The sequence below is a fragment of the Taudactylus pleione genome, unplaced genomic scaffold (genome assembly GCF_031769625.1).
Source record: "Taudactylus pleione unplaced genomic scaffold, aTauple2 ptg000875l, whole genome shotgun sequence".
Lineage (NCBI taxonomy): Eukaryota > Metazoa > Chordata > Amphibia > Anura > Myobatrachidae > Taudactylus > Taudactylus pleione.
This window is the reverse complement of record NW_028285277.1, coordinates 2,638,436-2,655,492: the sequence shown is the minus strand read 5'-3', so window position 1 is coordinate 2,655,492 and position 17,057 is coordinate 2,638,436. Positions and strand designations below refer to the sequence as shown.

The 17,057-nt window shown below is 47.4% G+C and overlaps 1 protein-coding gene across 1 annotated transcript in view; it reads left to right on the top strand.

The window, feature by feature from the left end:
- The first annotated feature begins 13,134 nt into the window (after positions 1 to 13,134).
- DBX1 (developing brain homeobox 1) overlaps positions 13,135 to 17,057 on the top strand; it is a 135,008-nt gene continuing 131,085 nt past the window's right edge. Inside the window, exon 1 of the mRNA XM_088458955.1 lies at positions 13,135 to 13,246. Within this exon, the coding sequence (XP_088315081.1) occupies positions 13,181 to 13,246 (66 nt within the window). The 5' untranslated portion in view covers positions 13,135 to 13,180. The remainder of the gene's footprint in view (positions 13,247 to 17,057) is intronic.

Here is a 17,057-nt window from a genome sequence, read left to right as displayed (position 1 = left end):
CGCTCTGGTCAGAGCGTCCGGCTCTGAATCAGGGCCTCTGAGTGCTGTCTCTCTCTCTCCCCCTCTCCTCTCTCTCTCTCTCTCTCTCCTGTAATTCTATGGTCCCCCACCAGGGAGCAGTACCGATCCAGAAAACATAGAACACAGTTGCTACAGTTCATCCTGCAGTAGATTATCGGAATTCATTACTAGTACCCAAATAAAAAGTTGAGGGGTCTTTTTAATAAATTAAAATACGTCTTTTCTCCATCATTTTACCTGGAGAAAGACTAAATTTATCATTTCTCTTTAGTTAGTTAAGTGAAAAGTTTGATTTCTCAGCCTTTTCGTTTCTCTGTCCTGTTCCTGCAGCCCCCATTTTATATAATGGGGACTGTGCAATAATGGTATTTATATTAGGGATGTGCAGGCTCGGATAGGTTCGAGTTTGCACGTGGAGTTCGGATTTTTCCCTCCAAAAAAACGGAACTCAGAACGAGGCAAAACGTCATCTTACATGGACGAACATCATCATTCCTGGACAAAAGACCAGGAATGATGATGTTCGTCCATGTAAGATGACGTTTTGCCTCGTTCTGAGTTCCGTTTTTTTGGAGGGAAAAATCCGAACTCCACGTGCAAACTCGAACCTATCCGAGCCTGCACATTCCTAATTTATATAGATACGAGAAGCGAAACAGAGAAAAACAATCATACAGATGTACTTGCACACAGATAAAACTCGTCTGTCATTTGAAGCAGCTGACACTAATGAGACCCTCAACAAAGAAAATGCAAAGTATTAAATAAAGTGTCTGTGCTATTAAACGGCGTACAATACATATATATCCCAAGAGCTGTATTCTATAGCATATACATACACTCTTTATTACATATAAAAACTAACTGACTGCAGTCATACATGTTATGCTGGGTACACACGGGACCATCTGTTCAGCGAACGATCTCCCTTGAAATTCCCGGTGTGCTGGGCATCTGCTTTTCAAATGTAAGATGAACTTTGTCAGTCTATCCCCAGGTGCTTTCTAACTGATAGGGTGTGGTCCTGTCTCTTTAAAGGTGGGTACACACCTGACAGATATATCTGCAGATGATGGTCGTTCATACACCCTGAACGACCATCATCGGCATGCTGCAGCAGGTCCCAGCGGCCAGGGGTGGGTAGGGGGCGTGGCCTAATTGCAGAAGGCGTGGCCATGCCCCCTTCGAGAGAAAAAAATAAAATTTTCAATGTTGGGGAAGGGGGTGCTGTGTGCCCCTCAGCGTGATCGCTCCCCCTTTTGGCATAGGAGACTGTTCGGGCTGCTGCTTTAGCAGCCTCGGACAGCCTCCCAGTGCAGCCCAGCACACAGCATTGTGTGCTGGGCTGCTGTGGATGGGGAGCTGTGCCGGACCCGGGTAAGTAGTACCTGCTCGCAGCTCCCCCCCCTCTCGGCGCCCCTGTGTACGGCATACTTGCCTACATCCTGGCTGCTTCCTCCGGGAGGAATCAGCCAGGTCGGTTTATCAGGGGGGCGTGACTTGTATAGAGGGGTGTGGCCGGACACATTACCAGCCGTTTAGGGCGGGACTGGGGGCGGAGCCACATGACCGCATCATTTAAGCTCTGCCCCCGCTGCACAATGCCGATAATTCCGGCATTGCGATGCATGGGGCGGGGTTGTGATGACGCGATTCAGAGCGAATCGCATCATCAGCCCCTTCACAGCGGGGGTTTGGAGCTACATTGCAGGGGGGACTGGAGAAGTCGGTAGGCCTGCCTACTATTCCGGGGGGCCGAGAGTGGCACCTGATTTTTGGGAGGCTCCCGGCCAAATCGGGAGAGGAGGCATGTATGTATGTGCCTTCCGTTCCTACCTATAGATCTGTCTGTTATTACCCAGTTTTGTTCTATTAATGCTTACATATGTAAAGCGCAACGGATTATGCTGCACTATATAAGAAACTGTTAATAAATAAATAAAAATAAAATAATGTATGGTGTACAGTCTTGCCGATGGACAGATATGTCTGCAGACAGCACAGCCAGTGTGATATGTCTGTGAACGATGTTGTTCACAGACATATCGTCTGTACACACTGGCCGATGGGGGCACGATACATTAGCCGATCAATTGATCGGCCAATGTATCGGCCAGTGTGTACACAGCATAAGCCAGGACCAATAATCATGTTTAAAATGTGTGCGAGCTGGAGCCAAATGTGGCCGATCAGAGATCATATTTTGGAACGAACATTCCCTGTATTCAAAGTAATTACAGTTTGAAAAGTAAGTGAGTGCCGAGTTTGTATGATATAACACTTACCTAAATACACAGAACACACCACGAGTGCAGCTGATCCCGTCCATCGGGATCACCATCTGACGTCATCGCTACGCACTGTGCAGCGGGCGCGACGTCTGACGTGTCCATCACCATGGAGACCAGGATAAACATGTAAAATAGACCGTGCCTTCACCAACATAAAAAATATAGAAATATGAAAATATAATGAAAATATAATTCATATTTTCATATTTCTATATTTTTTATGTTGGTGAAGGCACGGTCTATTTTAAATGTTTATCCTGGTCTCCATGGTGATGGACACGTCAGACGTCGCGCCCGCTGCACAGTGCGTAGCGATGACGTGGTGTGTTCTGTGTATTTAGGTAAGTGTTATATGTGGTTTTTGTACTTCCTGATGAAAATCCTGGTGATTGAAACGTTGAAGTGAATACAGAGGTTTATTTAACCCTTCTTTATTGTGCTTGTTATTGCTGAGTGCTGCCGCTCCTTTATGACTTTATTTTGATACTATTGTGGAAGGCACCCAATTTATGGTTGGAATTTGAGCGCCGGGCCCATGCTACTCATATATATATATATATATTAGGGGTGAGCGGGTTCGGTTTTACTCGGATTTCCTCGGTTGTTATCGCCACTTTACCGCAAATTCGGATTTATTATATTGGCTATCCAAAACACATGATAGGCGATATCCAATAAAATGCCGTTTAAAGATCCGAGTAAATCCACATAGATCCAGAAGTGGTACATATACTCGAGGTTTGGAGGTAGCATCAAATACTATAAGCGTTTGATAGATGATATATTTCTATTACGGAGAGGTGATGAAGCATCCGCCAAAGATATGCTAACATTGCTGAATAGTATAGAAACTCCCATTCGGTTCACTATGCTATGTGATAAATGTCAGATTGACTATTTAGACGTGACTGTGTTTGCCACTAGCTCAGGATATGGACACTGACTTTATAGGAAGACCACAGATCGGAACACATTCCTTGACTATAATAGCTATCATCTAAAGCCCCTCAAGGAGAGTCTACCGATCTCACAGTTCATCAGGGTTATGCGAAACAACTCTGATGTCGATGTGATGGAATGCCAACTATATGAGATGCAACAGAGATTCTTGGAAAGAGGATACCATCCGGGAGTAATTGAAAAATGTCTCTTTAGGGCCCGAAACCTCTATAGAGTTGGTAACCCACGTAAGACCACTAACGATGAGAGGAACTTTGTGTTTCTTACGACCTTTGACACTGGAAGCCATGCCACTAGGACGGCGATCCAGAAGAATTGGGAGTTGGTGAAAACTGACCCAGTATTGGGTAAAAATCTACCGAAAAAAACATTGATTGCCTATCGGAGAGGGACGAATTTGAGGGATTTGTTGATGCGCCCCAATATATCAATGGGAAGTGCCAGAGAAGGGTGGTTATCCACTTCTTAAGGTGCGTACACACTGGGCGATAAAGTGGACGACTGAACGATAACTATATCGTTATCGTTCAGTCGTCCACTTTATCGTCCATTTTTAACCCCAAAAAGATGAACGATGGCGATGACGCGCATTTCCGCGGGTCGTTCGTCATCATCATTCATCGGGCTGACATGCTGGCCAACCTGACGATCTCGACAGGTTGCTGCATGTCAGGGAAATGGGGAGAGAGCCCGGCGCTGAACGATATCGTTAATGATATCGTTCAGCGGCTGTGCTCAATGTCATGAACGACATTGAGCACAGCCTGCCGGGGACACACTACACGATATCGCTCAGGGAGCATATCGTCTAGTGTGCACCCACCATAATACTGGCTGTTTTCGATGCCTAAGCTGTACTACGTGCAGGAGCGTGAATACAGGGGCTTTCTTTTCACATCCACATATTGGACAAAACTCATGATCAAACACCGGCTTACCTGCACCTCCGACTTTGTGGTGTATATATGTATGTACCAGTGTTCACTGGTTTATGTAGGCAAAACCATTCGCCCATTCCCAGAACGGATAGCCAATCACCATTCAACCATAAGGTTGGCTTTGAACACGGGAGATTCTGAGAATCCTGTTACCCGTCATTTTGCATGTTGTAAACATCAGCTTTCCTCCCTACGATGTATGGTGATCGACAGAATACCACCATTACAGAGGGGAGATGACAGGGCGAAAGCTCTCTTGCGCAGGGAAGCTATGTGAATACACAAGCTCGATACTATCTGGCCTAAGGGACAAGCAGCTCTATTTATTAACATTATTTTTACTAAAATAAAGTGAAAACGGTGTTTTGTGTTTTCACATCCTTGTCACATTATTTTAGTATCACCTGTAGTTATTACAGGGTAATTGGAGTAGAATTCGTAAAATTCTACTCCAACCCCTAAGTATCACTTATTTTTAGTAAGCAGATCGCATTTTCCATAATTGTAATGGGAAATGTGATCTGGCCAAATTTACTAAAAATAAAATGTTAAAAAATATCGGAGAAAGCCCTGTGATAATAACGCCACCTGGAGGTGGCGTTATCCAGGGTCTCCCCCAGTTACCGGACTCCTGCTCTGCTCTAACGGGGAGAGCCCGGAGCCGGCCCCAGTGCTCAGCTGTGTGGTCTAAACAGACCCCACGCTGATACACTGTAAAAAAAAGAAAAAAAATAGTAAAAAAAAACCTTACCCGAGTCCAGGGACCGGTGATCGGGGCTCCTGTGATGTCCTCCCTCCGGTCAGCTGGTCTCCCATGCTGCACTGGGGCCCAGTTGTCACCTGACCGAGTCCCAGTGCAGGATGGGATGTCAGCTGACCGGACCCACGGATGACATCACCGGAGCACCGATCACTGCAGGTAAGTGTAATTAAGGGAGGGGAGTAGCGGGTGGGGGGTCGCGGGGTGGCCCGCGATCGCGGGGGGCAGGGTTTATTGGTGGGGCGGGGCTTAGCGACGGACAATCGGAGCATGCGCAGACACTTTTCAGTGTATTTTTTGCGAAAATACTGTGTTAAGGCTGCGGAGGGGATTCGCAGGGACAGAACTTTATCGCAAGCTCTGTCCCTGCAAGGGATTTTTAGTAAATCCCTGTGATAGTGCCTGAATTCGCAATGCGAATTCAGTCGGTAATATCACACTACAATCTGAATTCAGATTCAGTCCTGTGAAAGGGCTCCCCTGGCTGTGGCATCAGCCCCCCGCTAGAAAGAGTCCGTTGCTGGTTTTAATTATACGGGACCCCTATGCAATTTTTCCCCCCTATAATTAAAACCAGGACTGGCTCTGCAGCCTGGTGCTGGTACCTAAATTACGGTGGAACCCCTACTCGTTTTGTTCCCCGTAATTTTAGGTACCAGGACTGGCTGGCAGGTACGGGGCTGGTTAAGCTTTAGGGGGGTGACCTTACGTCTTTTTTTTTTTATAACATTTAACCTGTTTTTTACAGGTATAACACACAAGCAGCTTACACATATCTCACTGATATGTGCAGGCTGCTAGCTCAGGAAAGATTTGCAGAGTGAAAACACTGCAATCTCGGCTGTAATCTCATCTTCACTTGCAACTCGGGGGAGATACCTCGATCTACTTCACCATCGGACAACTCACTTTCAGCTAAACTCACTTCTTAGTAAATTTGCGAGATGAAAAACAGGAAAATCACCCGAGATTCGGCGATGCAAATCGAGATTTAAAAAAACTAAACTCGACCATTCTCAGTTCTTAGTAAATTTACCCCTAGTAGTCACTAACACATTCGCCTCTTCCCTCCCCAGACACAGGGCCTGATTCAGACCCGGACGCTATTTGCATCCGCTTGCTAGCTAAAAGGGGCCGGTTATTTAAATCATGTGCTCGTACTGCGTCGCATAAAGTCGCCCACTAAGTAATAGCGAGTGGCCGCACTATACGCTCGCACCTGTATAAAGACGCCACACGCAGCACACGTCATCTCCGGCAGTTGTAGGATTAATCATGAACAACGAGAGCCATCGGAGCTGCTCGCAGCGCTTGTGGTAGCCTTTTCCCACCACAACATTGCGAGCACTTCCAGCTAAAATACAACCCAGTCACGTATGTAATGACACTACTTTACTAATTATGCACGCCCATTAAACGCCGTTCTGACGGTCGGGCACGCCTGCGTTTGCACATCCATACCCCCGTTTACAAACACCTTCCCCTGTTACCACCCACAACGGCACATTCTGTCACAAAATAGCGGCCCGACTGTGGGAAAGCACTTTCCCATCGCAATGACTGGTTCGCGCACGCGCATTGCGACTCATACGCATATTGTGAAAAATCGCTCAATGTGAGCGAGCGCAGCATAGTGTCCAGGTCCGAATCAGGCCCCCAGACCACAGGCAGCAGTACTAGTCTGAGTCCTACCCACGCAAGCACAGGGAGAATATACAAACTCCACACAGGGCTGTGGTGGGAATCGAACCAATGACCTCAGTGGTGTGAGGCAGTAATGCTAACCATTACACCGCCTGTGCTGCCCTAGTAAATACACCCCTCGGTGTCTGTGTATATCAGTGAGTGGAGCAGTGGTTCTCACACACGCTCCTCAGGATCCCACACAGGTCACGATTTCCAGGTCACCCAGCAGGTGCACAGGTGTACTCATTACTCACTGACACATTTCCCAGGTCACCCAGCAGGTGCACAGGTGTATTCATTACTCACAGACACATTTCCCAGGTCACCCAGCAGGAGCACAGGTGTATTCATTACTCACTGACACATTTCCCAGGTCACCCAGCAGGTGCACAGGTGTATTCATCACTCACTGACACATTTCCCAGGTCACCCAGCAGGAGCACAGGTGTATTCATTACTCACAGATACATTTCCCAGGTCACCCAGCAGGAGCACAGGTGTACTCATTACTCACTGACACATTTCCCAGGTCACCCAGCAGGTGCACAGGTGTATTCATCACTCATTGACACATTATAAAAGATCCACTTTTGGAGCTAATTATTTCACTTGTGAACCTGTGAGGAAACCTGTAAAACATGCACTGTTTGGGGTCCCGAGGACGGAGTTTGAGAACCTGTGGAGTAGAGTATAACAGGTTTTCTCCATAAATGACTTTCCCTGTCTGGCCTTGGTTTGGTATTCAGGACTCTATAACCCCCCCTGTCCTTGCCTATTTCTATTTTATTATTTATTTATGTATGATTATTATTAGCTGCCTGTACTACGATATAATAGTGTGTGGTGTAATTTAGCCTCGCTGGTTGCACCTGTTTGCCATCAGGTGTGTCTGGGACAGTCAGTGCTCATTCTGTGGGTATTTTATCTTTACAGCAACTTTTGCAGATTGTATCCAGTTATATATCTGCATGAGTCTGTGACTTAATTAAAATCTATCATTTATATGCAATAAACATGTTTAGTGCATATAAATGATAGATTTTTAATGAAGTTCTATAATTGTGAAGCTGTGCATTCTGGGAGACCTTGGTATAAAAAGGCCACACCCCCCACACACTCTCCTCCTCCCCCCACACACACTCCTCCCCCCACACACTCCCCCCCCCACACATTCCTCCCCCCCACACACACACTCCTCCCCCCCACACACACACTCCTCCCCCCCACACACACACTCCTCCCCCCCCACACACACTCCTCCCCCCCCACACACACTCCGCCCCCCCACACACACTCCGCCCCCCCCCACACACTCCGCCCCCCCACACACACTCCGCCCCCCCACACACACACTCCTCCCCCTTCCTAAGTCATAGCACTCAGTCTGCGTCTTAAGTCCTAAACGTAAGATGTTAGAAGTTGTCAGTTGTGGTTTTGTTGCATCCGATGTCTAATCATGTTGTAATAGGAACATACTAAGTGCAGCACCATAGATAGTAACAGGTATATAATAAACAGAATGTATGCTTTCACTCAGAAAAGAAGGATTAACCTGACCCACAGAGCTTACACTCCTAATAATTTACATAAAAGTCAGTTCTGTGGGAATGTAGCTAATCATACCCATTAAATGGATTAGCTGTGCTCTTCCGTTTGTCACGATATTCTGTTCTTTAAGCTTATGATTATCCTTGTGCTGGAGAACTGCATGTCCCAGCATGATCCATTATGCAAGCTGGAACTTGCGTTTCTGCAATAAAGTTAGAACTTTGTTTTAAGATTAACCGGAAATGCTGAGACTTGTAGTTCCATGTCTGAAGCATTAGAAATCGCTTTTTGTTTTCTTGCCATGAGAACCGTATGTCCGCTCTGGCACGTTACAGTAAATATATGTCTGCAGGGATCTCAGGCTCTCTGCGTACAATGACATCGGCCTTATGTTCATATAGGACATTTCTATGTAAAAGAAAAACTGAGAGGAAATCCCTGTAATAATAAGTGATGAAAGCGCGCTGACTGCGGAGCGTTCAATATCATTATGTAAATAATCTGAAATGGGGTACAAGTGAGGGCTGCATCATCAATGCAAATATAGGTTTTATGTTGGTTCATAAGATGTAAATCCCCCAGACTTTCTAATACGTCTTGCATGGTATAGAAAAGGGGGGAGGTAGGGGACACGAAATATCGGGCGAGGGATTTAGCTAAAGTGCCGTTTTGTGGGATAAAATCATAAAGAGAAAGTAGTGGAAACCTGTCTGGATCATTAGCCTGTTCCCTCGGGGACTCGGCTTTACCAGCAAATGTAACCGGCATCAGCTGACCCCCAGCCTGTACCCTTGTGGGCCCTGACAGAATTTTACACTCCGCAGCTGAACCAGCCGTCACAAAGGCGCAGCCCCTTCCCACAGAAAGACTGGATGAAAGGTCACGAAACACTGACTGTTTTCAAATGGGAATACTAATGATTACCTTTAATGAAGCCTGACACGGCAGTCTGTCTCTCATTATCCTCTGGGCACTAAGCGCTGATCAGCGTCCGCTGGCCCTCGCTACCTGGCAGAGGGACCCCTCTGGTGAGAAAGCCGGGCACAGCTGATTCTGCACCGAGGATTAAATTCATGAACAATATTCCTGCATCGCAAGTGTCTCTCTTCATATTTAGATTCCACTAATACTTATTAGTTCTGAATAGTGCTCAATCAGCCTCACACTGCTCCGGGTCAGCTGGCCTTGGTAATCCTCTTATAAAATTAAGGAATACATCATTTTCGAGTCCCCGATGTGGACAAATCTGCTAATAAGTTTGATATGAATTTGCTATAGATTCTCACGAAGCAAAAAGAACCAATACCCCCCCCCCACCCATAGCTCCATTTACTTTAAACTGTCCCTCACAATTATTGCCAAGGTCACATTACTAATGTGCACCCTCATAGACGTTAGAGTGAGATTGTCACGGACATGAAGTGCCTGCCTCTGGGAACGCCTGCGGACTTGCTGAAGGGCTATGATGATAGGAAATGATCAATTATTATTATTATCCTTTATTTATATGGCGCCACAAGGGTTCCGCAGCGCCTTACACGGTACAGAAACAAATGAGCACACAAGAAACAGTTATTTACATTACAAACTATGCAGGACAAGGACATAGTTTATACATTGCTGCATAACACTTAGATAAGCAGCATGGTGTCAGCAATCAAGTGTTAGGTGCTGTTGTAAATTAAAGTATAATTAAGTGATCTAGAAGCACATGAGGGGAGAGGGCCCTGCTCGTGAGAGCTTACATTCTAAAGGGGAGGGGGCAGACAAACAGGGGTGACACAGATTGCCTGGATACAAGGGTCACAGTAATATAACATCTATGGAGAGGTTAGTCTAAACTTAAGAGGAAAAGACAATGAGTTGAGCAAAACTGCACCAAGGCTCATGATTTGGGGGTCACAACCAAGGTCCATTTGAGGGGTCATCTTGCTGCGTTGTTCGGTATGGCATAGTTGGAGTGGATAAGCAGATTGCATAGGGAGATCAGGAGGGATGCGGGCAGCGTTGGGGATCCAGGTGCGGGCGCAATCCATAGGCATGATGGAAATGTGGTTGTAGATAAAAATAGTCCTTAATAGCTGAAATTGCTGATTTGTTAATTTCTCCTTCTGTTCAACTCCTGAATAACTCCGGCTTCAATTTAAATATTCTATTTACACTTTAAACTAAGCACTTAAAGTGTAAGAATTGTTGCTAGAGCAGCCTCGGCTATGGCAGCTTAACAGTAACCTAATAAATATGGCTCAAAGTAGGTGTCCACACTGATTCCACCCCCACCCCTGACACCCTCATCACACAACAAAGGGTCAGCAATCAAATAAACAAATGGTGAGAGGACAATGGACCTCATTCAGAGTCGGTTGCGAGCGCCGATGCGCTTGTAATCAACTCGATGGTTTGGCCTGCACACGCGCAGCGGCCGCACTGCACGTGCGCAAACCCCAGAACGACAGAGAAACTCTGTCGCTCCAGAGCTCGTTACCAAAGGGGCGGCTGTTGATGTTGATCGACAGCTGCCCCCGTTTGGTATTCGGGCCGGGGAGTGGTTTCCAAAACGGAGGCGTTCCTTTACGAACACCTACCGTTTTGTGGGCGGCCGCACTGACATCAGTGATGTCAGTGGGGAGCTTCCTGCTCCATCACGAGTGCCCAGACCCAACCTTAGGGTCTGGTCGTAAGTCCCAATGGTCACGATGGTGATCACCATCGCGACCATCAACCTGTAACCCACAGCTTAACGATCGACAAGGAGGAGGCCATTCAGGATGCAAGCGGGCACCGAGCAGATGAAACCAAAGTGGTGGTTTATTTTTCACGGCACAGAGGAATAGGTAATATGCAATGTATATATACACTGCTGGCCAAAATTGCGGAGACATCTTGAAATGTTTGTTTTTCAACTTTGAATGCTTATAAAAACTGTTTCACTTCACGCAGTGCAATGATTCATATATCAAATGAAAGGAAATTTAATGCTGAATTCAACACAATAAACAGAGGTCACATATTTGCATCACACTGGAATTTATGCTACTTTCTGTCAGACCAAGAAGCACAGATGCGTGAGATTCAAGAAGCGGAATGTACTGACAGCTACTACCAGCCAATCGGAATCGTCATTCTGAGAACCAATCAGCTGTCGTTTATGAACAGGTGCGAGGTCATGTTTAGAGGTGGGAAAGGTCGGTTCGGCTGTTTCATTTTGCAGAATAAAGTTGGTTACTGAAGTGCAATTACTGTTGGATGTTTGTGTGTATTGTTTAGTGTTATTGCCGGTGTAACAAATAAATACAACAGTTTTTGATAGGACAATAAAACTAATTTGCGTCAGGGACAGATGGATGTCATCTGTGGCCATTAGCAGTGACCTGAGTGCACCTGGTGTGTTTGTCAGTGCAAGAACGGTACAGAGAAGACTAACGTGAGGTTGGACTAAAAGGTAGGATTCCCCGAAAAAAGCCATTGCTGAATAAAAAACACCGGCATGAAACGAATACAGTGGGCAAAAGAACACATTGCATGTACAGAAGGTCAATCGAAACAAGTGATATGGAGTGACGAAACTAAGATATCGATATTTGGTGGTGGTGATGGGAGAAAGTATCGGAGATATCGCATCGGGGAAGAGGTACATCCAGATTGTATTCAAGCGACAACAAAGAATCCTACGAGTGTTATGATCTGGGCATGTATGACAGCAGATGCTGTAGGCCATCTTTATGTCATAGATGGTACACTGACACCATCCTACAAGTGTTATGATCTGGGCATGTATGACAGCAGATGCTGTAGGCCATCTTTATGTCATAGATGGCACACTGACACCATCCTACAAGTGTTATGATCTGGGCATGGATGACAGCAGATGCTGTAGGCCATCTTTATGTCATAGATGGCACACTGACACCATCCTACAAGTGTTATGATCTGGGCATGGATGACAGCAGATGCAGTAGGCCACCTTTATGTCATAGATAGCACACTGATACCATCTGTCACAATTGGTGCTCGAGGGTTACCTGTATCAGGTGATGAACTGGAAACACTGGAGGCCGGCTGGACTGGAACCATGGGGGACATGAATAGCTCTTTTAATATAAAAAGTGGGTAGCAGTGAGAACTGCCTTGGGTGATGAGTGACTGGAACTGGAAACTTGAGAGGTTGGAATGAGACCAGAAGGAACTTGGAGGGACCGGACTGGGGACCGGCAGGTAGGCAGACTGAGCTGGTCGGGGTACCAGTAGATGATCTTGCAGACGGATGGTAGCATGGAAGCTACTTGTTGTGGCTTGGGAAGCTGTGGGTAAACGTGGTAGCGTGGAAGCTACTTGAAGCGGCCTGGGAGCCGTGGGCGAGAGGTGGTAGCGTGGAAGCTACTTGGTGCGGCCTGGGAGCCGTGTGGAGAAGCAGGTAGCATGGATAGTCACTTGGAGAAGCTGGTAGCGTGGAAGCTACTTGGAGCGGCCTGGGAGCCGTAGGCGAGAAGTGGTGGCGTGGAAGCTACTTTGTGCGGCCTGGGAGCCGTGTGGAGAAGCGGGTAGCGTGGATAGTCACTTGGAGCGGCCTGGGAGCCGTGTGGATAACTGAACGTAGCAGGCTTTACAGATAGCACTGGTCTAGGAACCAGCAGGAGCCTGGGACACACTGGAACTCAGTTACAGGTACAGCTACAGCACAAGTTGTACACCACAGAACGTAACGAGATGTTCAAGCACTGAGTGCTATTAGAGGAGGATCTATATACAAAGAGTCTGGCAGCGATTGGTGGATGCAGACAGGTGGTCTGGCAGTGGCATTCAGAGTGGAGCAAGACACAGCATGCAAAAGGAGTATTCATCTCTGCAGCTCTGAGAATCAGGACCACACCTGTGATTCCAATTAAGACTAGCAATGCTCACAGACAGAGCAGGGTCCAGGTGGTTAATCAGTTTGGCTAGGAGAGCAGTCTGCACACACAGATATCACAGCCAGCATGATTCAGCCAGAGCAGATGTCCCAGGAGAATTGCAAACACAGATCCATGGAGCAGCTGACAGGGGTAAGTCTCAAGGCAAAAAGGTGACAACTAGACAGGATCGTGACACCATCCTACAAGTGTTATGATCTGGGCATGTATGACAGCAGATGCTGTAGCCATCTTTATGTCATAGATGGCACACTGACACCATCCTACAAGTGTTATGATCTGGGCATGTATGACAGCAGGTGCTGTAGGCCGCCGTTATGTCATAATGTCACACTGACACCATCCTACAAGTGTTATGATCTGGGCATGTATGACAGCAGATGCTGTAGGCTGTCTTTATATCATAGATGGCACACTGACACCATCCTACAAGTGTTATGATCTGGGCATGTATGACAGCAGGTGCTGTAGGCCGCCGTTATGTCATAATGTCACACTGACACCATCCTACAAGTGTTATGATCTGGGCATGTATGAAAGCAGCTGCTGTAGGCCGCTGTTATGTCATAGATGGCACACTGATACCATCCTACAAGTGTTATGGCCTGGGCATGTATGACAGCAGATGCTGTAGGCCGCTGTTATGTCATAGATGGCACACTGATACCATCCTACAAGTGTTATGATCTGGGCATGTATGACAGCAGATGCTGTAGGCCGCCTTTATGTCATAGATGGCACACTGACACCATCCTACAAGTGTTATGATCTGGGCATGTATGACAGCAGATGCTGTAGGCCGCCTTTATGTCATAGATGGCACACTGACACCATCCTACAAGTGTTATGGTCTGGGCATGTATGACAGCAGATGCTGTAGGCCGCCTTTATGTCATAGATGGCACACTGATACCATCCTACAAGTGTTATGATCTGGGCATGTATGACAGCAGATGCTGTAGGCCGCCTTTATGTCATAGATGGCACACTGATACCATCCTACAAGTGTTATGATCTGGGCATGTAAGACAGCAGATGCTGTAGGCCGCCTTTATGTCATAGATGGCACACTGACACCATCCTACAAGTGTTATGCTCTGGGCATGTATGACAGCAGATGCTGTAGGCCGCCTTTATGTCATAGATGGCACACTGATACCATCCTACAAGTGTTATGATCTGGGCATGTATGACAGCAGATGCTGTAGGCCGCCTTTATGTCATAGATGGCACACTGATACCATCCTACAAGTGTTATGATCTGGGCATGTATGAAAGCAGCTGCTGTAGGCCGCTGTTATGTCATAGATGGCACACTGACACCATCCTACAAGTGTTCTGATCTGGGCATGTATGACAGCAGATGCTGTAGGCCGCCTTTATGTCATAGATGGCACACTGACACCATCCTACAAGTGTTCTGATCTGGGCATGTATGACAGCAGATGCTGTATGCCGCCTTTATGTCATAGATGGCACACTGACACCATCCTACAAGTGTTATGACCTGGGCATGTATGACAGCAGATGCTGTAGGCCGCCTTTATGTCATAGATGGCACACTGACACCATCCTACAAGTGTTATGGTCTGGGCATGTATGACAGCAGATGCTGTAGGCCGCCTTTATGTCATAGATGGCACACTGACACCATCCTACAAGTGTTATGGTCTGGGCATGTATGACAGCAGATGCTGTAGGCCGCTGTTATGTCATAGATGGCACACTGATACCATCCTACAAGTGTTATGATCTGGGCATGTATGACAGCAGATGCTATAGGCCGCCTTTATGTCATAGATGGTACACTGATACCATCCTACAAGTGTTTATGATCTGGGCATGTATGACAGCAGATGCTGTAGGCCGCCTTTATGTCATAGATGGCACACTGACACCATCCTACAAGTGTTATGGTCTGGGCATGTATGACAGCAGATGCTGTAGGCCGCTGTTATGTCATAGATGGCACACTGATACCATCCTACAAGTGTTATGATCTGGGCATGTATGACAGCAGATGCTGTAGGCCGCCTTTATGTCATAGATGGCACAATGACACCATCCTACAAGTGTTATGATCTGGGCATGTATGACAGCAGATGCTGTAGGCCGCCTTTATGTCATAGATGGCACACTGACACCATCCTACAAGTGTTATGCTCTGGGCATGTATGACAGCAGATGCTGTAGGCCGCCTTTATGTCATAGATGGCACACTGATACCATCCTACAAGTGTTATGATCTGGGCATGTATGACAGCAGATGCTGTAGGCCGCCTTTATGTCATAGATGGCACACTGATACCATCCTACAAGTGTTATGATCTGGGCATGTATGACAGCAGATGCTGTAGGCCGCCTTTATGTCATAGATGGCACACTGATACCATCCTACAAGTGTTATGATCTGGGCATGTAAGACAGCAGATGCTGTAGGCCGCCTTTATGTCATAGATGGCACACTGATACCATCCTACAAGTGTTTATGATCTGGGCATGTATGACAGCAGATGCTGTAGGCTGCTGTTATTATGTCATAGATGGCACACTGATACCATCCTACAAGTGTTATGATCTGGGCACGTATGACAGCAGATGCTGTAGGCTGCCTTTATGTCATAGATGGCACACTGATACCATCCTACAAGTGTTATGATCTGGGCATGTATGACAGCAGATGCTGTAGGCCGCCTTTATGTCATAGATGGTACACTGATACCATCCTACAAGTGTTATGATCTGGGCATGTATCAGGGCCGGATTTACCGCTAGGCATCCTAGGTGGACGCCTAGGGCCCGGCGGGTCCCAAGGGGCCCGTGGCCGGGCCCCTCCGGGATTCGGCCCTGGAGAGAGCCTGCATTTTAACTCCACCTCCTCCTTCCCTGTCCTGGTAGGAGCAGGGCTCTGGACGTGCTGCTGCTGTGTCTCCTCTCACCGGCCGGTGCCAGCAGCAGCACCACCATGTCCAGAGCCCTGCTCCTACCAGGACAGGGAAAGAGGAGGTGGCGTTTCAGTACAGGGCCAGTGAACGCTGGCCTCTGAAGTGATCGGAGGATAAGGAAGCCTCCGATCACTTCAGAGCCAGCGTTCCCAGAGATGCACTGCGCGGGTGACGTCATGACGTCACCCGCGCTGTGAGGAGCCTGTGCGGCCGCGACTGCTGGATCAAGTCAGATCCAGTCAGTACGGCAGCGGGAGCGGCAGCCAGGACGACGGCCACTTGGAGTCAGGTAAGTATGGGGCAGGGGGTGGGAAACTACTGCTACAGGGTCACTACTACTACAGGGGCAGTAATACTACAAGGGCACTAATACTAGAGGGGCAGTACTACTACAGGGGAACTCTACAGGGGCAGTACTACTATAGGGACAGTACTACTACAGGGGAACTATACAGGGGCACTAATACTACAGGGGCAGTACTACTACAGGGGCACTAATACTACAGGGGCAGTACTACCACTACAGGGGCACTAATACTACAGGGGCAGTACTACCAGTACAGGGGCACTAATACTACAGGGGCACTACTACCACTAGAGGGGCAGTACTACTACTACAGGGGCACTACTTTAAAGGGCACAACTACAGGGGCACTACTACTACAGGGGCACTACTACTACTACAGGGGCACTACTTTAAAGGGCACAACTACAGGGGCACTACTACTACTACAGGGGCACTACTTTAAAGGGCACAACTACAGGGGCACTACTTTAAAGGGCACAACTACAGGGGCACTACTTTAAGGGGCACTGCATATGGGCACCACTTTAAGGGGCACTGCATATGGGCACCACTACGGGGACACTGCATATGGGCACAACTACAGGGGGCAATACATATGGGCTCAACTACAGGGGGCACTACATATGGGCACAACTACAGGGGGCCCTGCATAAGGGGCGCTGCTACAGGGGGCATTACATAATGGGCACTT